Genomic DNA, 24756 nt, shown 5'->3' on the forward strand with positions numbered 1-24756 from the left:
CTCCTCTTTCGATGTGCCTTGCAGGATATTGTAAATTTCCGTTTCTCACACCATATAAAGGAGCTGAGTTCACTTTAAAACTGCATTGTTAAAACAAACGGAATCAAGGCCTAAAAAAAAATGGAAAAGAACCAAAGCAAACTAACTGTAGTTCACATCCAAACAAACTCGGTCCCTTTGCACACAGATAAGTGTGAACAGGAAGCACGTTGATACACTGTTTTCAAACAGAACGAACCAGCCCTAAACTGTCAGCTCTGTACCTGTTTGTTGAGGTATTCTGGGATGTGAATTCTTTCCACAGACTTTTAAATGGTAGGACTGCATTTTTCTTCCTTCTATTTTATTACAGTATTTAAGCCATGGGGTACAGACTCTGGGTTATGCAGGGCCAATATGCTTCCCCTCTATAACTTTTCCATATACGTTACCACACCGGTTATACTTCTACTTGATTAGGCTTTGTTACGTTATTTTAAAAGATACTTTATTTTTAATTTTAGATACATACCTTGAAAATGTGTCATCCATTTAGCCATGGATGTTTTAGAATATCTTTTTCTAATGAAAAGTAGAGGGGTCAGTTGTACATTCCAGTCTAACGCATATCAAATAATTTAGAGGTGTTTACAATCCCAAATCAAGGCAAATAAGAGGTTGAAAGGAGTTGTAATAAATGTTTTATTTGATCAAATTTAAAACATGGAAATGTGGGTGGGGTGAAATATTGTTTTTCTTTTAAATTTCAAAAATTTATTTCAGCTTCAGTTTCAGTTTGAGGCATTGATTACTCCACTACCGCAAATACCTTAGAAGCAATATTGTTGTTGGACCAACCTCATTCCCAGCTCCCCATCCTTTACTGTCTGGAAAAGTAGAAGGCTCTAGAGTAGAATTCTGACAAGGGGATAGCTTTGTAGATTAACATGGCTAGTAAGTAAGTTATATTTCAATTTTCTTTCACACAGATCCCAAAGAGAGCCATGCAATGCCTAAAACTGAAGCACAGGAGGGGCCAAGGATAGAAGCAGTTTACACACTGCAGGAGTCCTTTCACCAGGAGTGGTGTGCAAGTCTAAAGCAGGTTACAGAGCTGACCTGTGTTAAAGATGAAGAGGTCCCTCGACTGGAATGTGTTCCTATTAAAGAGGAATTCATAGAACAGGAATGTGTCCCCATCAAAGAGGAAGTTCCTACTGAAAATAATGTCTGTACACTTGAGGAGAACAACCAGCTGGGATCCAGCCTGTGTGATGATTGTCCACCTGAATGTGAAGTGGAATTTGGAGGTAATTATACAAAACAAGCAACATTAAGCTGCCTGTTAACCGTGCAGGAATGAGTTATTAAATGTAACAGGGCGAGGAGCCCTGTACGTATTGTTTGTTTATTTTATTTTTAGAACGGGTTCTCCCCCTCCGCCCCTGTGCAGTGTGTTATTTTATATTTATTTGTTTTATGATTTATTTGTATTTATAGGATGGCGAGGTGGCGTGTGTTTTTGTATTTATTTAAAAATGTGTAACGGTGAGAGCCATGCGCCCTGTCTGTTATTGTTTTGTTTATTTTTAAATGTGTTCTGGCAGAGGCGAGATTGGTGCTCGTCCTCTGCCAGGAATAAATTAAAAACCTTGTGCAGAAGGTGGCCATCTCCCGAGTTGATTAAGTGATTAATTTGTTGCTAATCGGGAGATGGTCACCTGTATATAAACCAGCAGCTCTCTACACTCGGTGGGTGTTTAAGCGGAGGAGTGAGAGGAGTGGGAGAGAAACGAAACTTAAACATAAATACAGAAACAGTGACAGCAGCTGCCCAGCCTGACCTGTGTTTTGTTTTATTTTGTGTTAGAGATTTGTTTTGTTTGAACTTTTATTTTGCTCTGTGAGCACTGTGCTCTCCGTTTGAACTTTTTATTTTTGCATTATTTAAATAAACTGCGCCGCCGCGTCATTTATTTTGAATCTGCAGTACTGGTGTCCGTTTCCTTACTGCTTCTGACCTGACGTCACCGCACAGCCACCCTGTCACACTAAACTATAGGAGTGTGCTGAAGATTGACTTTTTTGGTCATTCCAGCTCAAGTTAAACTAACCACTATGCCTATGGCTTGCAAGTTGCAACATAACTGTCCTTGCTACTGTGGCTTCTGCTAGATGTGCACCACATATAATGCTGATAGATCATTGCCTTTCCCTGTTTCTGATAGACTGCAGTTGTGCAGCTCTCACAGCTTTATAGTGGTGCTGGGATCACATGTCTCATCAATGGGTGATGCCAAATCCAATAGGTTTGCTGAGTGTCACCAGAAAAAACATTTCAATACAGCACTTGCATATAAACCTGATCTTATACTTGTATTCCTCAGTGATATTAAGAGGGGTGATCAGTGACTGGTGTATGTGGTGAAATTAAAGTTAGTGGTGAGTGTGTTAATAATCAAACTGATTATTCTAAAGCATTTGTATTTATTGACACCCACTCTATTTAGCCTGGTTGGTATGAACAGGAGTGATATTAAGCGGGTTTGACTGTATTCTCATCAGAGTTCACTCTAGGAGTTGGTCATGGTTATGAGGGGAAGCCCTGCAGAAGAGTGAATGTGTAAGAATGCTGTACAATAACCTTTGTCCTCTTTTTTTTTTTCTCTAGCTGCTAAAGGAAATCTCCCAGGAGAGAAATCTCATTGCTGCACAGAGTGTGGGAAGAGATTTGGCTTTATATTGCTCCTTAAAAGACACCAGCGCATTCACACAGGAGAGAAACCTTATCTCTGCACCGAGTGTGGGAAGAGATTCACACAGTTAGGAAATCTTCAATCACACCAGCGCCTTCACACAGGAGAGAAACCGCATCACTGCACTGAGTGTGGGAGGAGTTTCACGCGATTAGAAAATCTTAAATCACACCAGCGCATTCACACAGGAGAGAAACCTTTTCACTGCACTGAGTGTGGGAAGAGATTCACACAGTTAGGAAATCTTCAATCACACCAGCGCCTTCACACAGGAGAGAAACCGCATCACTGCACTGAGTGTGGGAGGAGTTTCACGCGATTAGAAAATCTTAAATCACACCAGCGCATTCACACAGGAGAGAAACCTTATCACTGCACTGAGTGTGGGAGGAGTTTCACACATTTAGGAAGTCTTCGATCACATCAGCGTCTTCACACAGGAGAGAAACCTTATCACTGCACAAAGTGTGGGAGGAGTTTCACACAGTTAGAAAATCTTCAATCACACCAGCACATTCACGCAGGAGAGAAACCTTATCAATGCACAGAGTGTGGGAAGAGATTCACAAAGTTAGGAAATCTTCAAACACACCAGCGCACTCACACAGGAGAGAAACCTTATCAGTGCACTGAGTGTGGGAGGAGTTTCACGCAGTTAGGTTCTTTGAAAATACACCAGAAGAAAATGCACCAGAAGAGTTTCAGTCACTGAGCAAATCTTAAGACACCATAAAATGCACACAAGTGAAGCCCTATCCCTGCACTGAATGTGGGGAGAAGTTCAGTCAGTTGCAGGGTCTTGACGGACACAAGAGAATCCACAGAATTTTACAGGACACCTAAACACTAGGAGTAAATTTGACTAAAATATAGAAATATTTACTAAAAAAAGGGGGTCATTTTTGTACAGGGCCTGCACTGCGACTGACTTATGACCAGTTCTGAAAATGCAATTTTTAATAGGAACATTTAAAGTCATGATCCTGAGATTGCACAGTAAATGAGTATTTAAATGCCTCAGTAAGTACAAACACACCCACTCACCGAGAGATGTGCTGGAGAAGTTTGAAAAACAAACAATGGCTCAAACAGGTTACCCTAATAAAAGAAAAGCAAACTTCAAAGAGGAAGAGACACAATCATTTTGGAAGAAGAATGCAGACTGAATCGGCTTTAATTGGAAAAGGCCAGAGTACAAAACATTGTAAAGCAGAAAAACGGCATGACAAACAATAGTTAATAAAGTTAATGCTGTGACGAAGGCAGACACCAGAGAAAAGTACTATAATGTTAACCCCTGTGCTAAAGACCAATTAGCAGCAAACCTATGAGGGGAACTGAGGGGGGTCTCCAAAATTATGAAGGTATGAAACACAGACTAACAGAAGTAGATTGGAGTAAAATGGAGAGAACATCCACAGAAAAAAATGTAATACTAGATGCGCAAAACAATTACATCCCAAAAGTAGACAAATCTAAATCTAAAACAAAATGGCTTAATAGAGCAATTAAAAAAAATATTCAGTGAAAAAAGGCACTTTATAGAGCATTTAAAAGGGACCAAAAACAAAGTACACAGAAAGAGTACTTAGAACAGCAAACACAAGTCAAAAAGGAAGTTAGAAAGGCCAAGAGAGAGATAGAAATCAATATTGCTAAGGGGGCTAAAACCAATTCCAAAATGTTTTTCCAATATTATAACAGCAAGAGAACATTCAAAGAGGAGGTTAAATGTCTAAGAGACACAAATGGCAAAATCATAGATGAAGAAAAAAAATAGCAAATATATTAAATGATTACTTTTCACAGGTTTTTACAAAGGAGGACACGGACAACATGCCCCACATGTCAACCTGTTCCTATCCAATTTTAAATAACTTTAGCATAAGTGTTAAAGGGACTAGGGGCTCTTAAAATAAACAAATCCCCTGGGCCGGATGAGATCCTCCCAATAGTACTCTTGACACAGGGGTTGTACCGACAGACTAGAAAATAGCAAACGTAATACCGATCCACAAAAAGGGAGACAAAACCGAACCTACAGACCAATGAGCCTGACTTCTATTATATGTAAACTTATGGAAACTATAATAAGATCCAAAATGGAAAATTACCTATATGGTAACAATATCCTTGGAGACAGCCAGCATGGTTTTAGGAAAGGGAGATCGTGTCTAACTAGCCTACTTGACTTTTTTGAGGATGCAACATTGAAAATGGATAATGGCAAAGCATACGACATGGTTTATTTAGATTTCCAGAAAGCTTTTGACAAAGTCCCGCATAAAAGATTCATTCTCAAACTGAACGCAGTAGGGATTCAAGGAAATGCATGCACGTGGATTAGGGAGTGGTTAACAGGTAGAAAACAGAAAGTATTGATTAGAGGAGAAACCTCAAAATGGAGTGAGGTAACCAGTGGTGTACCACAGGGATCAGTATTAGGTCCTATGCTATTCCTAATCTACATTAATGATTTCGATTCTGGTATAATAAGCAAACTCGTTAAATTTGGTTAGCGGTTTGTAAATAACTTCTTTCATTTCTTTGAGTAGGATCTTATCTGGCCCAGATAGATATAGATAGATTATTTATATATATATATATATATATATATATATATATATATATATATATATATATATATATATATATATATATTACATATTACGGCAACAATAGCCCGGGCACTTCACAAAACTGGCCTTTATGGGAGAGTTGCAAAAAGAAAGCCATTGTTGAAAAAAAACTTGCATCAAATCTCGGCTAGAGTTTGCCAGAAGGCATGTGGGAGACTGAGACCAAGTGGAAGAAGATTATATGGTCTGATGAGACCAAAATAGAGCTTTTTGGCCTCAACGCTAAGCGCTATGTTTGGCGCAAGCCTACCACAGCACATCATCCTGAGAACACCATCCCTACCGTGAAGCATGGTGGTGGCAGCATCATGCTATGGGGATGCTTCTCTGCGTCAGGGCCTGGAAAGTTTGTGAAGATAGAGGGCAAAATGGATGCAGCAAAGTACAGAGAAATCCTGGAGGAAAACCTGCTGAAGTCTGCAAGAGACCTGGGACTTGGGAGATGATTCAGCTTCCAGTAGGACAATGACCCCAAACATACAGCCAAAGGCACACTGGAGTGGCTTAAAAACAAAAGGGTCAATGTCCTGGAGTGGCCCAGTCAAAGCCCGGACCTCAATCCAATTGAGAATATGTGGAAAGAGTTGAAAATTGCTGTTCACCAAAGGTCCCCATCCAACTTGACGGAGCTTGAGCAATTTTGCAAGAAGAATGGGCAAAAATTGCAGTGTCCAGATGTGCAAAGCTGGTAGAGACTTATCCAAATAGACTCATGGCTGTAATTGCTGCCAAAGGTGCCTCTACCAAATATTGACTCAAGGGGGTGAATACTTGTGCAATCAATTATTTTCTGTTTTGTATTTGTAATTAATTTAGAACAATTTGTAGATTTTATTTTTCTCTTTGACATTATGGACTTTTTTGTGTTGATCAGTGGCAAAAACTCCTAATTAAATCAATTTTGATTCCATGTTGTAACACAATAAAATGTGGAAAAGTCCAAGGGGGGTGAATACTTTTGAGAGCCACTGTCTAGTTACATGGTTGGCCAAGCAGAAATAACGTGCGAGAGTTTATGGAATCTCAAGGGCAGCAGTGTGGAGTAGTGGTTAGGGCTCTGGACTCTTGACCGGAGGGTTGTGTGTTCAATCCCCAGTGAGGAACACTGCTGTTGTACCCTTGAGCAAGGTACTTTATCTAGATTGCTCCAGTAAAAATCCAACTGTATAAATGGGTAATTGTATGTAAAATAATATGATATCTGTATAATGTGAAATAATGTATAATGTGTTATCTTGTAACAATTGTAAGTCGCCCTGGATAAGGGCGTCTGCTAAGAAATAAATAAAATGAATAATCTCTGTAGACAATCAGTCTACAAAGACAATTTTTGTCTGCTTTTGTAAAATGTAAGATAAAAATGCCAGAATCCTTTGTTCTGAAAACACTTGAAAGAGTTCCCACTTAATCACTATCTCTGTGTGACCTTAAATAAACAAACCTGCAAATTCAAGAACTTTCCAGTCACTTCTGTAGAAACTCCCTTTGTACTTTTGTTGTAATCGATCTGTGAGTGAGTGAGCACATGCTTTTTTCTTTTACATTAATACATGATAATTGTACAATAACAACCAAGTTCGTTAAACTATACATATGTTTATTGTTAGGAGTTGAATAAATTAAGTGTCAATAAATGTGAAAATAAAAATATTTACAGTACACTTTTTTATATTTCCAAGCAACAGCTATTTTCACAGTACAATTGTTTGATACGTCCAACAAGTATATTCACAGTACAAGTTTCTGATGCCCAAACAACTATATTCACTGTACAATTTTTGAAATCCACATTATTTCTCCATTTTGGCAGAATATGTCAGTGTCTGATTTGCAATTTAACTTAAAACAGAAAAAGCACCAGTTAGTTTTGACAAACAAATAACAAATTCCCAGCAAATTGAATATTAAAATGTCTTCTTAAGATTCATCTCTTCAGACAGCACCTGTAGAACTGCTCTGTTTTTCCCCTGGGACACTATCACTCTTCCTTAAATGTGCTTTATTTGCTCTTATCTGCCCCCTATTTTACTGCATTTAATCATGTACTTCAGAGTACTGTAATCTGCCAAGTGTTTAATCTGTAGTATTTTGTATTTAATCATATCCTGATGTAACTATCACTGACACTGTTATCTGCTGTATTATTGAATTGTATTTTGTCACACTTGTACTTGCTTGAACCAAAGTCATTGTATTTATCTTGCTCTTATTGTATTATTACTTGTACTGTAACACTTGAAATGTATTTGCTTACGATTGTAAGTCGCCCTGGATAAGGGCGTCTGCTAAGAAATAAATAATAATAATAATAATAATAATAATAATAATAATAATAATAATAATAAAATGAACACTTACCCATGTTTCCGTCTTCTCAACTTCAAACCATTTGAACTAAAAATAACATTTTGTTAGTTGAACATAACCTGTAATTTTGCTTATTTTTTGGGGGTTGTGAACAGTGGGGATAGCACACTGGGAGACTATTGATAGCTCACTGGTAGCACTGGGAGACTGTGGATAGCAATGGGGAGCGTGGGAGAGCATTGATGATGGCACACTTAAAACATTGTGATGCAAACTAAGCTTTTAATAATAAACACAAATTATAATATATAATAGCAATATGAATTAGAAAAATAAACATGTCCAAATGCAACACTCCATTGGTACATGCATGTGTTTCCTTTCACACATAAATAAATGAATGATAATTATAACAACCACCACCAGTGGGTCTAAACTTGCGTTTATTATTCAGAGCTGAAGATTAAACTCAATTTCTAAAATGACAAATATAACAAATTATACTTCATAAGAATGAGAAATAACTAGCTTTTGTCATATAAACCATGGGGTTATACATATACACAGAAATAAGTAAGACCTCACCTAGAATATTGTGTTCAGTTCTGGTCACCTTGTTACAAAAAGGATATTGCTGCTCTAGAAAGAGTGCAAAGAAGAGCAAACAGAATTATCCCGGGTTTAAAAGGCATGTCGTATGCAGACAGGCTAAAATAATTGAATCTATTCAGTCTTGAACAAAGAAGACTATGCGGGGATCTGATTCAAACATTCAAAATTCTAAAAGGTATAGACAATGTCAACCCGGGGGACTTCTTTGACCTGAAAAAAGAAACAAGGACCAGGGGTCACAAATGGAGATTAGATAAAGGGGTATTCAGAACAGAAAATAGGAGGCACTTTTTTACACAGAGAATTGTGAGGGTCTGGAACCAACTCCCCAGTAATGTTGTTGAAGCTGACACCCTGGGATCCTTCAAGAAGCTGCTTGATGAGATTCTGGGATCAATAAACTACTAAAAACCAAACGAGCAAGATGGGCTGAATGGCCTCCTCTCGTGTGTAAACTTTCTTATGTTCTTAAATGAATGCACATATGTGTATACATATGCACACACACACACACACACATACCCCTTACTTACTAGATGCCCTGATATCTCAGATAGCTAATCATATTTAGTAAGTATGGAGAGAGGAAAAAGGCAATCCCCACCCCTAGTGACAGTAAATCACAAAAAATATTTTTTTTTTTTTTTTTTTTTTGTTCCTGGGTAGTAAGTGTTATTTCCTAATTGCTTATGTCTCAAAAGTATAGAAAATGGCTATTATTCCCCACAAACTTTGCTTTTGTGACCAGGACAGTGATATTTTGAAATGTACCTATTTTCCAGAACATTCCAGATAGATTCAGTGCTGAGTAAACTTGGAGTAACTTCTAGAACTTTCCAGTAATATAAATAGTAGTATAAATACAGGGGCCTTAAGCCCACCAGTTCAGTTTAGTTCCAGCTGCCTAAGTGGATACATATCTGCATTTTTCTGAGATGGCATCAAGAGGCTGCAAGCTTTTGGCAGATGCATTTTGCTATGTCTGCGGCCAATTTATCAAGACAAGAGCGAAAAAGTACTCCGTGGAAGCATCTGCTAAGATGTGTGAGGCGGGACTGGCCACAGCGGACCGAGTTCTCTGTGGGGAGGAACAACGTCAAGTGGGAGCCACTGGTGGACCCCCGGAAGGTGCTGATGCCACCACTGCACATCAAATTGGGCCTTATGAAACAATTTGTCAGAGCTCTAGATAAGGAGTCAGCAGCCTTCAAGTACCTTCAAGACTTCTTCCCTAAGCTGTCTGAGGCAAAGGTCAAAGCCGGTGTCTTCGTCGGACCACAGATAAAGAAGATCCTGGAGTGCAATGAATTCCCCAAGAAGCTCACTAGTAAGGAGAAAGCGGCTTGGAACAGCTTTGTCGCAGTGGTTCGGGGCTTCCTGGGCAATCACAAGGCCGAAAACTATGTGGAGCTGGTTGAGACTCTGGTGAAGAACTACGGCACAATGGGCTGTAGGATGTCCCTCAAAGTCCATATCCTTGATGCTCATCTTGATAAATTCAAGGAGAACATGGGAGCGTACTCGGAGGAGCAAGGCGTGCGCTTCCACCAGGATATACTGGACTTTGAACGCCGCTACCAAGGACAGTATAACGAGAACATGATGGGAGACTACATTTGGGGGCTGATTCGTGAAAGTGATTTACAGTATAATCGTAAATCTTGAAAAACTACTCACTTCTAAATCTTTTGTATTCATTTTTGTATTACTTTAGTATAAATACATGTTAATTTGGATTCATATGTTGTTTTTTTCTGACTTTATGTGAACAAAAAGACACAAATTCACCCGTTTTCTCATTGGAAATAGGTACATTTCAAAATATCACTATCCTGGTCACAAAAGCAAAGTTTGTGGGGAATAATAGCCATTTTCTATACTTTTGAGGCATAAGCAATTAGGAAATAACACTTACTACCCAGGAACAAAAATTGTGTTACATAGTGTAATCTCTGTAATAAATAGCAAAGGAATCCTTACTTTTGACAGAATAAATTAAGATGAACCCTCCCGATAATTTCAAAAACAAACAATGCGTTTATACATTCATACTGTACTTTAGTATTATATGCACTTACTGTAAACTATACTGTATTTAAATATGAATCTTGCATCGGAACTCTGTAGGACAGTCCCGTAACACCTGTAACAGCCTGGATAAAGGCGTCTGCCAAATTAAACAAACAAACAAACAAACAAACAAACAAACAAACAAATAAATAAATAAATAAATAAATAAATAAATAATAGGCAAACAAGCGCAACTTAACAATGACGTAAGTAAACAAAACAAAAACGCGTATTTTTACAACGTCCGTTTGTAATTGTTTTAGTAACTGAACGTCTGGTTCATTAGATTATTTTTGCACCAGCCACGTTGATACATGCTGGTGCAAACTAACAAAAAAACAAAAATGCATACATTTGACCCAAATTAAACAGTTTAAACAAAGCTGTAAAATCACCAGTGACCGCCGGAATCTCTCTACCCCAGAGTAAACAAAGCGACCTTTTATATTACCTGTAATAGGCGGGCCTGGTTGGAATCGTCGCGTATCATTGGCTGCAGAAACACTCGAACTCCCGTTTTCGAAACTGATTGGCTGCTAGCCTCCCTGTCGAACCCAAAGGCGGGAACGCGTTGAGAAGAGGCGGTTATGAAACTGGATACCAGCGTCCGCCATGTTGGCTCCTAACAGCGCTTCGTTTTATTAGGCGAGCTTACACTGTGCTGGATCCGAAATGGCGCCAATGCTCCGCAATGCGCTCGTTGGGTGTCTTGTTTTTAGTTTTTCCCTACAGGCTGTTGCTCCGCGAGTGTGGGTTTGGACGATTCTGTATAATTGGCTGCTTTCTTAACGATAGACGATTTTTTTTTAACGGAATTGTTTTCGTTAAAGAGGCGGTTTCGATGTGAAACGCAAGACTTGAAAGTAAAGAAAGAAAGCTGAGAAGCGAGGGAGGTAAACACAACTTAATTCACTTTGATTTTACAAGTACAGCGCATATTTCAAACGAGAAACTGAACATCACCTGAACAAACTAATAATAATATTCACAGTACATCACTGCGGTGTTTAGCATGTAGGGTTAGGAGACCCCGTGGAAGTCTGAACCTACCAATCAGGAATCGGAATTCAGAAGCGGGGATTTTTAAAAAAACAACAACAAAACAGATAACATTATTATTATTATTATTATTATTATTATTATTATTATTATTATTATTTATTTCTTAGCCGACGCCCTTATCCAGGGCGACTTACAATTGTTAAAAGATATCACATTATACATTATTTCACATTATACAGATATCACATTATTTTACATACAATTACCCATTTATACAGTTGGGTTTTTACTGGAGCAATCTAGGTAAAGTACCTTGCTCAAGGGTACAGCAGCAGTGTCCCCCCCACCTGGGATTGAACCCACAACCCTCAGGTCAAGAGTCCAGAACCCTAACCACAACTCCACACTGCTGCCCTATCACATAGATTTTCAGTACCAAAGCATAATTGTTTAAGAGTATTTGTCGGGATTATAAATGTACGTAAAATGAAATAACAGTTATGAATCCATTTGTTGTTGGCTTCCTTTCTTTCGTGCCCCCCTGAGAGGCGAGCTGGCTGCAGAGTGCGTTCACCTGCACTGTAATGAGGTGATTATACATTATACAGTCCTGTAACACACGTTAACATAGTGGATCAGCCCCAAGCGCATGCATTTTGTGAGTCCGTCGGTCTGTTCCATTAACCACAGGGGAACTCGTCTTAGAAAGGTGCACTGCATAGCAATGCATTACAAACTATGCTTGATGTGTGAAGTTTAATACATTGGATTAATACATCATTTCCTTATGCGGAAATTCAAATGAAAGCACTTGATATGCAATCTGAAATGACAAGGAGTCTTGTCTTCCTTTTCTTCAGTGAGAACGGATCTGCCTCACTCGAAGGAAGTTTCTGAGATGGAAGCAGCTCACATCAGCCCAGAGCTTCCTGTTCGATGGGTTGTTTCTGCAGACAGGACTGTTGAGATCAAGGAGGAAGTGACTGAGCTGGGGTGTGACCAGGCCAATGAGCGGATCCTGCAGGAGGAAACGCCACCTTCTAGCATCACTGAGAAAGGTGAGTGACACTGGAATGCAGATCTATAGAGAGGGGCTTTATTGAAAGAGGGGAAGAAAGCCTGTGAAATACATGGCGTTAGGGAGTCATTAATTAGACGCCTTCACTGTACTACACCAGAAAGATGTTGACAGTCCAGTTTGTTTATATTCCCCATATGACAATACTATTGATGACCTAGTTCACATGGAAACAGCATTTCTTTCTCTAAAATGTCTAAATTGGCACTATTGAACACATGAAACTGGATTGTTTTCATGATCAGACTAACAGGTTTTAATGTTTGCAGGATCAAAAGTACACGTCAATATCCTGAAACATGCTTTCAGGCTTAAAAGATAGGATTCAGACAGGTTTTTCATGATGTTAAATGTCTATTATTTGAATAGGTCTTCAGGGTACAACTGACTGAATTATTAGACACAAAGTTACATAACACGTTTACCTAAATATATAAAAAAATAACAGTTGTTAAGACAGCATACACCAGCTCAATATTGTACAGCAACTGATATTATGAATTTTATTTGGACTGTACCTGTCTAGTTTTTGTGAAAATGTCAAAGCAGTCTTCCACTGAATTACCCACATACACAATCACAGTAGTGTTGGGCGATACATCGGTACTGTTGTTATTACCGGTATTCTTTAATGATGATAAAAATATCTTTGCAAATTACATTTAATATATATATATATAGTGCCGCTCCAAAACTGGGGTTGAGTTCAATCAATCTGCCTGCCGTTTGGGATTTCAGGTCTGATTAGTAGGCTGATTTATTTCTGCAGGTTTTGTGTTATTCTGTCCGGTAGTTTTTGAGCTACAGCACTTTTTAAAAAACGGTTGTTTTTTCGTGTAAGTTTGGTGCTGGGAGAGCGTTTTTTGTATTACTCACCTGCAGGTAAAAAACTACTGGACAGTTACTACTCCCATTTGGCAAGTTACTGCTTAAGTTGTGTTTAGTGCCTTTTGTGGGTGGGGAGGTTTAAAAATGTGTATTTTAATATAGAAAAGTACTTTTAAAAACGAGCGCTGCGCCTGCGCATTTGTACGCTCCGGTAACTGTTTTGCTCCGCATGCGCTCTACAAACACATCAGAACCACGGGGAAACTAACTTGTCGTCAAGACATTTTTTTTTTATTGCAATGTCCACCCATTGCTGGAGGATTTGAACTGCAACAGTTCTGTAACAGAACCGACAGAATTTATTTAATAAAAAAGATCAGGAAAGAAATGAAACTGTGAGCACTGCAAGACACCTTTCTCTGAAATGAAGCCAGTAAAGAAGAGTGGAATGTGTGGAGCAGTGTGGAGTAGTGGTTAGGGCTCTGGACTCTTGACTGGAGGGTCGTGGGTTCAATCCCAGGTGGGGGACACTGCTGCTGCACCCTTGAGCAAGGTACTTTACCTAGATTGCTCCAGTAAAAAACCAACTGTATAAATGGGTAATTGTATGTAAAAATAATGTGATATCTGTATAATGTGAAATAATGTATAATGTGATATCTTGTAACAATTGTAAGTCGCCCTGGATAAGGGCGTCTGCTAAGAAATAAATAATAATAATAATAATAAAGAAGAGCAGAATACTAAAAAAATAACCGCTCGGGCTGTGTCAGTTTTTAATGAATGGTCAGCACAAACAAAAAATAATATGGATTGGAAAACTGCATCTAAGGGCCGGACCAAATCAAACCCCGATCGCTCTTGCGAAAGAGTGTTCATGCGATAGTATCGCTAGTTTCCATATCGCATTTTCTTTATCCAGAATCCAAAACTGGCCATTTCCAATCTGCGAAAGCGGAAGAGACGGATGTCGCTTGTTTGGGAAGCAAAAGTAAGGCGGCACAAAACAGCAGCTGTCGACCAATCACAGCTTACGCTCCAGACCTTCCAAAAGAGGCGGAAACAGGGAGAACGTTACCGAAAACAAACGAAGGTAAGAGTCCGATTGTGAAATAATGAATGAATACACACGCAAAACCCTGGCGTGTATGTGTGTGTGTGTGTATATATATATATATATATATATATACAGCTCTGGAAAAAATTAAGAGACCACTGCAAAATTATCTGTTTCTCTGGTTTTACTATTTATAGGTATGTGTTTGGGTAAAATGAACATTTTTGTTTTATTCTATAAACTACTGACAACATTTCTCCCAAATTCCAAATAAAAATATTGTCATTTAGAGCATTTATTTGCAGAAAATGACAACTGGTCAAAATAACAGAAAAGATGCAGTGTTGTCAGACCTCGAATAATGCAAAGGAAATAAGTTCATATTAATTTTTAAACAACACAATACTAATGTTTTAACTCAGGAAGAGTTCAGAAATCAATATTTGGTGGAATAACCCTGATTTTCAAGCACAGCTTTCATGCGTCTTGGCATGCTCTCCACCAGTCTTTCACATTGATGTTGGGTGACTTTATGCCACTCCTGGCGCAAAAATTCAAGCAGCTCGGCTTTGTTTGATGGCTTGTGACCATCCATCTTCCTCTTGATCACATTCCAGAGGTTTTCAATGGGGTTCAGGTCTGGAGATTGGGCTGACCATGACAGGGTCTTGTTCTGGTGGTCCTCCATCCACACCTTGATTGACCTGGCTGTGTGGCAGTACAGCACAGGGTTAGTTTACTTCTAAGTAGGAGTTTTAATAAAAAAATAAAACTGGAATTGACCCCAACCCTGCAAGCAACTGTGTTTGAACTGTAAATGGCTGCATTTCCAGAAAATCACTGAAACGATTTAATTATACAAACATATAGCATGTGGGGTGGTACGCACCCTGTATGCAAAGTGCTGTTATTGTACCTTATTCAGCTGATGCTGATGTAGAATACACCTCTTCTTTCCCAAGTGCAAAAGAAGACCCGGGTCCGGTTCAGCAGAGAGGATGAAGACATCATCATGGCAGAGGTGGAGGAGAGATGGGACGAGCTCTTCGGTGTGCGGAGCCTCTCCCTCGCTCGAGGTGCCAAGGCCCGCATATGGCAAGACATAGCGACACGGGTCTCGGCCTCCTCGAGCGGTGTAAGAGACGGCGAGGACATCCGCAAAAAATGGACTTACAGCAAACAGAGCTTAAGAACCAAAGTGGCTGCCCAGCGGACGTCCCCCGCACAGGCTGGCGGGGGAGTTAACACCACGCCGGAACTCACCCCCCTGGAACAACGTCTGCTGGCCCTGATGGGCCACGAATGTGTGGGAGGCGTCGATGCTCCTGATGTTGGCTTTGGTAAGTATATAGAGCTGATTAGCAAATGTACTCATCACAGCATGAGGATTTGATTTCAGTCTACACACACACACACACGCATACATACAACCTATGTTCTGGGGATTAACTATTCACGAGAATGCGGAGTGAAACGTGCATGCATTCCGTACACATCAAAGCTATGAATTACAACATTAACCCTTTTGCGGTCCATTTATTCAGCGCGTCTCAGGCGCATCCGGTCCAATTTATTTTCACACGTGCAGTTTAAAAGGCACTGCATATCGGCAGGGCACTCAGTACTGCATCTCCAGCCCCGCCCCACCCCTTGTTCACTGTATTTTTCACATACCTCTTCATAGTCGTTTTATCACCAAACTCCTCAATAATGCGATCCAAGTCATTATTTTATTACTAAACCATCTCAAAAAAGCTCTGCAAATGTCTGTGATATTCTTTTGAGCGCTGGATGCAGAAGCAGCTATCTTGTTTGTTTATGTCCGTGTTATCTCTGTGGTGCCGGGGCAATGTATATTGCTCAGATCCGACCCTTCTATTTTTTTTTCGGCTTCTCTCGGCTCCTATAGGTCTCACTTGGCCATTGAATGGTTTTCTCGGCTTTTTCCGGAGAAAAAACAACTAGAGACCCAATTTTTGCGTCTTTTTGATCATGTCGGACAGGGTCCTACATTGGACCGGAAAGGGAAAATTTTAATGTCGGACCTGGTCCAACATAGAACCACAAGGTTAAAAAAAATACTAGCCTGCCCTTTTACCTGTCTTTTAACCCTTTGCGGTCCATTTATTAATCGCGCGTCAGGCACGCCAGGTCTAATTCATTTTCACACGCGCAGTTAATTTTAGACGCGCTGTTTAAAAGTATTTTTTTTCACAGTCAAACGGGTTTAAATGGCCCTGCATATCAACAAAGCACTCACTAGGCATCTCCAGCCCCGCCCCACCCTTTCGTTTGCTACCTATGTAATAAATAAATAATAATAATAATAATAATAGTCGTACATACCGATCGATCATCTCCGGATCACTCGTTTCATCACCAAACTCCTCAATAATGCGATCCAAGTCATTATTTTATTACTATAACATCTCAAAAAATCTCTGCAAATGTCCGTGTTTTCTGTGCGCTGATTCAGTCAGCCAGCTTGTTTACTTACGTCCGCCCCCGTTATCTGATACCTGATACCATGTATGACTAATCATGAGATACGCCTTTTTTTTTTTTTTTTCGACTTGTCTCGGCTCCTGTCGCTCCCACTCGGCAATTGAATGGTTTTCTCGGCTTTTTCCGGAGAAAAAACGACTAGACACCCGTTTATTGCGTTGCTATAATGATGTCGGACCCAGTCCGACAAAGGACCTGTGAGGAATAATTGCAATGTCGGACCCAGTCCGACAATGGACCGCAAAGGGTTAAAGGAGAAATGAAACTAACATGTTTGCACTCACAGATTAACATGAAAGTGTCTGCTCTGTCACACAGGGCCAGAGCCTCCTCTGGAGGAAAGTTCAGGCACCCTGCCACAGACAGAGGACTCAGACACCATCAGCAACGAGGGCAGCCACGAACACCAGCAAGAGCCCACAGTGCCGTCCACGGCCGCCTCCACTGCCTCCACTTCCAGATGCAGGGGTCCACCTCCAGGAGACGACCTGGCCCCCATCCTGGCAAGCATCCTGGACAGACAGGAGCAAACACTTACAATGCACAGGGAGGCAATTGGAATATTGCGATCGTTAGCTGCGGATGTGCATAGGTATGTGGATCATGTCATCTCAACACCTGTACCAACACACGTCCCAGCTCCAATGATGAGTAGCAATATTTCAGTTGCCTCCAAATGCACACCATCCCCTGTTCACTGCACCCCACACACACCATCCCTAACCACTCCCCAGACCTCTTCGTCACATTTCCAGCAACCCCACACCAGCACCTACCAGCTCCCACCCCAACACCCCCCCCCAGCTTATAGGCCCTCCCCACCCCCAGTATGCCGCTTATCACCACACGCCCCCCAGTCTGCCCCGTTAGATCTATACACACACACTCCCCCTCGCACATTGCCTGTCCCTTCTCCTGCTCCTGTCAGACTTGTCCAGGGCTGCCAGGAAGACACTGCTCCACTGCCCCAAACCTCTGCCCAGGAGCCTCTGCCTCCACCTGAGGTCATGCCCTCCAGAAGAGGAAGAGAAAGGGGAAGGGGAAGAGCCAGGACCAGGGGCAGGGGTCGGAGATGGAGATGAAGATGAAGAGGAGGTGGCCCCTAAACATCTGGAAGACCTCTGCTGAACGGGAAAATCCCTTTTTTATAGCAGAAAATAATATTGCAATTTAATAAACGTTCTTTTGGTTTACATTTGTATTGTTTTTATGTTTTTTATGCATTATCTTATTTAAACACACTTAATTTTTTTTGATAGCCTATTTCAAAGTGCAATGTAAGGCTTGGGACGTGTGGGAATATACAGTATCATGTAATCATTATTCTGGCATAGCTTGTGCATAACATATATTTGTATATCTACCTACATAAAATGTAAAACTTTGTAAAGAAGAAAACGTGTAGTGCGTGTTTTGTTTAAGGTGCAACAAACTCAACATATATTATGATAATAATAGGCATAATACACATTGTAACGAACCTCAGTTCCCGCAGGCAGGCGCATCACACAGGGCGAGGCAATCCACACACAGACGGAGGGCAGGCGTGAACCCGGGACCTCTCGCACTAAAGCATAGCGTCGATACCGCTGTACAAAAGAGCCGGCTCCTTTGCAAGGAGCATATTATTATTATTATTATTTATTTCTTAGCAGACGCCCTTATCCAGGGCGACTTACAATTGTTACAAGATATCACATTATACATTATTTCACATTATACAGATATCACATTATTTTTACATACAATTACCCATTTATACAGTTGGGTTTTTACTGGAGCAATCTAGGTAAAGTACCTTGCTCAAGGGTACAACAGCAGTGTCCCCCACTGGGGATTGAACCCACAACCCTCTGGTCAAGAGTCCAGAGCCCTAACCACTACTCCACACTGCTGCCCTACTACTCCACACTTCTGCCGCAGATAGAGTCACCCTGGATAAGGGCGTCTGCTATGAAATAAATAATAATAAAATAATAATCAATTTTTTTGTAAGATCATAAAAAAAACTTAAGCGTAGTGTTTTTAAAATTATATTTTACCTAGGAGGTAAAAAAAATGTTCAACAAGTGCACTTTAAAAAAATAAATTGTTACCTTAGGTACCCTGGGGTAAACTAAAGAGATTTATTTCACAATTTAAAATTACATATTGAACTTCCAGTTATTGTACTCAACATAACCAACTTCACCACGTGGTAAAATAGGAATGAAAAGCAATGAAAATGTCACCCGTACTTCCTAATCATTCAGCAAATACATTTACATTGTTATAATACAGCTCTAGATGTATAATGAATATTATTATTATTATTATTATTATTATTATTATTATTTATTTCTTAGCAGACGCCCTTATCCAGGGCGACTTACAATCGCAAGCAAATACAAGTACATTCAAGTGTTACAATACAAGTCATACAATAAGAGCAAGAAATACAATAATTTTTTCAAGTGTGACAAACCACAATTCAATAATACAGCAGATAATAGTGAGAGTTACATCAGGATATGATTAGATGGTGATAGTTACATCAGGATATGATTAAATACAAACTACTACAGGTTAAACACTTGGCAGATTACAATATTCTGAAGTACAGGATTAAATGTAGTAAAATAGGGGGCAGATAAGAGCAAAATAAAGCATATTTAAATGAAGGGTGATAGTGTCCCAGGATACAACAGAGAAGTTCTACAGGTGCTGTTTGAAGAGGTGAGTCTTAAGGAGGCGCCGGAATGTGGTCAGGGACTGGGCAGTCCTGACATCTGTAGGGAGGTCATTCCATCACTGCGGAGCAAGGGTGGAGAAGGAGCGGGCTCGGGAGGCAGGGGAGCGTAGCGGAGGTAGAGCCAGTCTTCTAGTGCAGGCGGAGCGGAGAGGTCGAGTGGGGGTGTAGGGAGAGATGAGGGTCTGGAGGTAGCTGGGTGCAGTCTGGTCAAGGCATCTGTAGGCTAGTACAAGAGTCTTGAACTGGATGCGAGCGGTGATCGGGAGCCAGTGGAGCGAGCGGAGTAGTGGAGTAGCGTGGGCGAAGCGAGGCAGAGAGAACACCAGGCGGGCAGCAGAGTTCTGGATGAGCTGGAGCGGACGGGTGGCGGACGCAGGGAGGCCAGCCAGGAGGGAGTTGCAGTAGTCTAGGCGGGAGAGTACCAGGGCCTGGACCAGGAGCTGGGTAGCGTAGTTGGTGAGGAAGGGTCGGATTCTTCGGATGTTGCTCAGGAAGAGAATTAAAAGCATGTATATATAAATAAAAAACGGAATTCTCTGCTTTCTACATTTGATTATTACATGATATGTCTGTCCACAATACAAATTTCAAAGTACAAAGAAATCTGAATCATTCATAGTGTCTCCTCCAATCTGCATTTTGACATGTAAATGTTTGTATAATAAACTGTCTCTATCACACCACCATAATGAAAAACAAGGTATAAAACAAATACCGTTCCTGTTATTTTCGCATTTTATATAACGTAAATGGAAATAATGAATATATAGAGTCAAATAGAAATTACTGTACTTGGAATGTTACTGTTTATACAAACATCTACTTCTGAATAGACCAGGTTTGTAATGACCTTCTGTCTCTATACCAGGTTTGTAATGACCTTCTGTCTCTATACCAGGTTTGTAATGACCTCCTGTCTGTATACCAGGATTGTAATGACCTCTTGTCTCTATACCAGGTTTGTAATGACCTTCTGTCTCTGTACCAGGTTTGTAATGGCCTTGACTCTCTCTATATCAGGTTTGTAATGACCTTCTGTCTCTATACCAGGTTTGTAATGACCTTCTGTCTCTGTACCAGGTTTGTAATGGCCTTGACTGTCTCTATACCAGGTTTGTAATGACCGTCTGTCTCTGCCAGGTTTGTAATGACCTCCTGTCTCTATACCAGGTTTGTAATGGCCTTGACTGTCTCTATACCAGGTTTGTAATGGCCTTGACTGTCTATACCAGGTTTGTAATGGCCTTGACTGTCTCTATACCAGGTTTGTAATGACCTTCTGTCTCTATACCAGGTTTGTAATGACCTTCTGTCTCTATACCAGGTTTGTAATGACCTCCTGTCTGTATACTAGGATTGTAATGACCTCTTGTCTCTATACCAGGTTTGTAATGACCTTCTGTCTCTGTACCAGGTTTGTAATGGCCTTGACTCTCTCTATATCAGGTTTGTAATGACCTTCTGTCTCTATACCAGGTTTGTAATGACCTTCTGTCTCTGTACCAGGTTTGTAATGGCCTTGACTCTCTCTATATCAGGTTTGTAATGACCTCCTGTCTCTATACCAGGTTTGTAATTACCTTCTGTCTCTATACCAGGTTTGTAATGGCCTTGACTGTCTCTATACCAGGTTTGTAATGGCCTTGACTGTCTCTATACCAGGTTTGGTTCAGTTCATTGACAGGATGCTATAGTTACGTAGCTATGAAGGGAAGCGTAGTGTGAAATTGAACATGGCTGATGGCGGCTACCCAGAGACCACTAGGGGAATCAAACATGGCCGATGGCGGCTACCCAGAGACCACTAAGGGAATCAAACATGGCCGATGGAGGCTACCCAGAGACCACTAGGGGAATCAAACATGGCCGATGGAGGCTACCCAGAGACCACTAGGGGAATCAAACATGGCCGATGGCAGCTACCCAGAGACCACTAGGGGAATCAAACATGGCCGATGGAGGCTACCCAGAGACCACTAGGGGAATCAAACATGGCCGATGGCGGCTACCCAGAGACCACTAAGGGAATCAAACATGGCCGATGGAGGCTACCCAGAGACCACTAGGGGAATCAAACATAGCCGATGGAGGCTTCCCAGAGACAACTAGGGGAATCAAACATGGCCGATGGAGGCTACCCAGAGACCACTAGGGGAATCAAACATGGCCGATGGCAGCTACCCAGAGACCACTAGGGGAATCAAACATGGCCGATGGAGGCTACCCAGAGACCACGAGGGGAATCAAACATGGCCGATGGCAGCTACCCAGAGACCACTAGGGGAATCAAACATGGCCGATGGAGGCTACCCAGAGACCACTAGAGGAATCAAACATGGCCGATGGAGGCTACCCAGAGACCACTAGAGGAATCAAACATAGCCAATGGAGGCTACCCAGAGACCACTAGAGGAATCAAACATAGCCAATGGAGGCTACCCAGAGACCACTAGGGGAATCAAACATAGCCGATGGAGGCTACCCAGAGACCACGAGGGGAATCAAACATGGCCGATGGAGGCTACCCAGAGACCACTAGGGGAATCAAACATGGCCGATGGCAGCTACCCAGAGACCACTAGAGGAATCAAACATGGCCGATGGAGGCTACCCAGAGACCACTAGAGGAATCAAACATAGCCAATGGAGGCTACCCAGAGACCACTAGGGGAATCAAACATAGCCGATGGAGGCTACCCAGAGACCACGAGGGGAATCAAACATGGCCGATGGAGGCTACCCAGAGACCACTAGGGGAATCAAACATAGCCAATGGAGGCTACCCAGAGACCACTAGGGGAATCAAACATAGCCAATGGAGGCTACCCAGAGACCACGAGGGGAATCAAACATGGCCGATGGCAGCTACCCAGAGACCACTAGGGGAATCAAACATAGCCAATGGAGGCTACCCAGAGACCACTAGGGGAATCAAACATAGCCAATGGAGGCTACCCAGAGACCACTAGGGGAATCAAACATGGCCGATGGAGGCTGCAGAGGGTTTAACATCTCGGTAAGAAGGGCTGGTATAACATTTCCACTGTATGATAACCATAAAGAATATTCCATGGTAACATTAATATCACAGGATAGAGTAAATCAGGCAAGTTATTAGGTGGAGGCTTACTAAAAACTGAGAAATAAAACTGTAATTTACTAACATTATTGTAATTTATAAAAATAACACACAAATCAGGGTATTCTTTCAGTGTGGCTATTTTACTAAAAATCAGAAGGCGGCATAGAGGTTACATTTTTTAAAAGACAAATCGGAATTGCTAAACTTTGATTTTGTGGGGCAGTGATACGTGGTTAGCACAGGTGCAGTGATTTGCCTTTGTTCCCAAGTAGTTCCTAATCGTGACATTGTGCTGGATATTGTAATGGCTTGGAACACTGATGGACCAATCAGCATGCAGCATCTAACAATCCGTTTTATAACTGAAATTAACTTGTTTGAGAAGATGGAACGCATTAATGCAGACTGTGGTTGCTTTCCTGAAACCTTTCAAAGATGCAACAAATGACCTGGAATCTGACAGTTCCTCACCCAGTTGTCTGATGGCGCTTCCCTGGTCGTTAAGACTGATGGAACATTGCACTCTGGCTGAATCGGAACCGCAATAGTCTGAACTTGCATCTGTTTGCGCATCCCGCTTCGAAGAAGTGATGTCAACGAGTGTGACTGCAGAAGCGCCTCTTCACATGTTCTACAGAATTGCAACTTTTCTAACTCACACATTACGGCTGTTGAAGATGCTGGAGGAAGAGGCACAAAAAGAAGTTTTCGAGGCTGCAAAGCAAATGATAATATAGAGAGTTTTACGAGGAGGCCTCTGTTTCAGCTGAGCCACCAGTAAAAAAGCCATCAGTGGCATGCTTGGTAAATTCTGCGACTGGGAAGACACTGAAACTGAAGACTCTTTGGATGATGAAGTGGCTTTGTAGGTTGTAAAGCTTACCGCAGATGACAACCTGTCCCGACTCTGTTTTATACTGGTGGCATTTCCATCAACAGAAGTTCCCTTCATTGTCAAAATTAGCATGCTTCATCCTCAGCGTTCCTGCATCCAGCACACCATCTGAAAGGGCTTTTAGCATTAGTGGCTGAATTTTTGAAGAGAGGCGCAGAAGTCTGAAACCCAAGTCGGTTAGGGACATATTGTTTATTCACAGTAATTTGTTTAAAAATGAGTAAATACTGCACCATGAATTGCAAGCCGTTTTGCTGATCCAGTGGTTAAAGAAAAGGGCTTGTAACCAGGAGTTCCCCGATTCAAATCCCACCTCAGCCACTGACAGTGTGACCCTGAGCAAGTCACTTAACCTCCTTGTCCGTCTTTCGGGTGAGACGTAGTTGTAAGTGACTCTGCAGCTGATGCATAGTTCACACACTCTAGTCTCTGTAAGTCGCCTTGGATAAAGGCGTCTGCTAAATAAACAAATAATAATACCTAAACCGCAAAAGCGGTCTACTGAGTCACCCGTACATCTCATTCAAAATGCATTTCAAATTCCCCCTCCCCCTCATTGGCACCCATTATATAACAGGATGTTGGTATGAACAGGAGTGATACTAAGCAGGTTTGACTATTCTCATCAACGTTCACTCTAGGAGTTGGTCATGGTTATGAGGGGAAGCCCTGCAGAAGATCCAATGTGTAAGAATGTTGTACAATAACCTTAGTCTTTCTTTCTTTCTTTAGCTTCTACAGTAGATGAAGGAGAACACGACTCCACTCCACTAACCCTCTGCAAAACCTCTTCTAGTGGTAAACCGCAGTGCAAGAAACACAGAGAAATGACAGCCAGAGAAGAAAATTCCCTCTGTACAAGACAGACAACCACTTACTCTGGACAGTATAAAGGTAGAAAGAGTTCCCATCAGTTTGACTTCCCTAAAACTCACAAGGGAAATCACACAAGAGGGACTCTATTTCCCTGTGCTGATTGTGAGAAGAGTTTCAGTCATGTATCTAACCTTAAAAGACACCAGCACAGTCACAAAGGAGAGAAACCACACCACTGTAATGAATGTGAGAAGAGGTTCTCTCGATTACAACATCTTAAACATCACCAGCGAATTCGCACAGGAGAGAAACCACACCATTGTAATGAGTGTGGGAAGCACTTTACTGAATTAGGAAATCTTAAAAGACATGAATGGGTTCTCACAGGAGTGAAACCAC

At 41.2% G+C, this 24756-nt stretch overlaps 2 protein-coding genes across 2 annotated transcripts; both read left to right on the forward strand.

Annotated features, from left to right (window-relative positions):
- The first annotated feature begins 808 nt into the window (after positions 1 to 808).
- Positions 809 to 5298, forward strand: LOC131724813 (gastrula zinc finger protein XlCGF8.2DB-like). Its single transcript, XM_059017638.1, has 2 exons — positions 809 to 1289; positions 2660 to 5298. Exons 1-2 carry the CDS (start codon positions 989 to 991, stop codon positions 3445 to 3447), a joined length of 1089 nt encoding a protein of 362 aa, XP_058873621.1. The 5' UTR covers positions 809 to 988; the 3' UTR covers positions 3448 to 5298.
- Positions 5299 to 11054: 5756 nt separating this feature from the next.
- On the forward strand, positions 11055 to 18116 carry LOC117407601 (myb-related transcription factor, partner of profilin-like). The gene is made up of 5 exons (XM_059017623.1): positions 11055 to 11256; positions 12226 to 12423; positions 14194 to 14364; positions 15291 to 15668; positions 17152 to 18116. The coding sequence occupies exons 2-5, from the start codon at positions 12264 to 12266 to the stop codon at positions 17913 to 17915; spliced, it is 1473 nt and encodes a 490-aa protein (XP_058873606.1). The 5' UTR covers positions 11055 to 11256; positions 12226 to 12263; the 3' UTR covers positions 17916 to 18116.
- Positions 18117 to 24756: the final 6640 nt, after the last annotated feature.

The sequence above is a fragment of the Acipenser ruthenus genome, chromosome 57 (genome assembly GCF_902713425.1).
Source record: "Acipenser ruthenus chromosome 57, fAciRut3.2 maternal haplotype, whole genome shotgun sequence".
NCBI lineage: Eukaryota > Metazoa > Chordata > Actinopteri > Acipenseriformes > Acipenseridae > Acipenser > Acipenser ruthenus.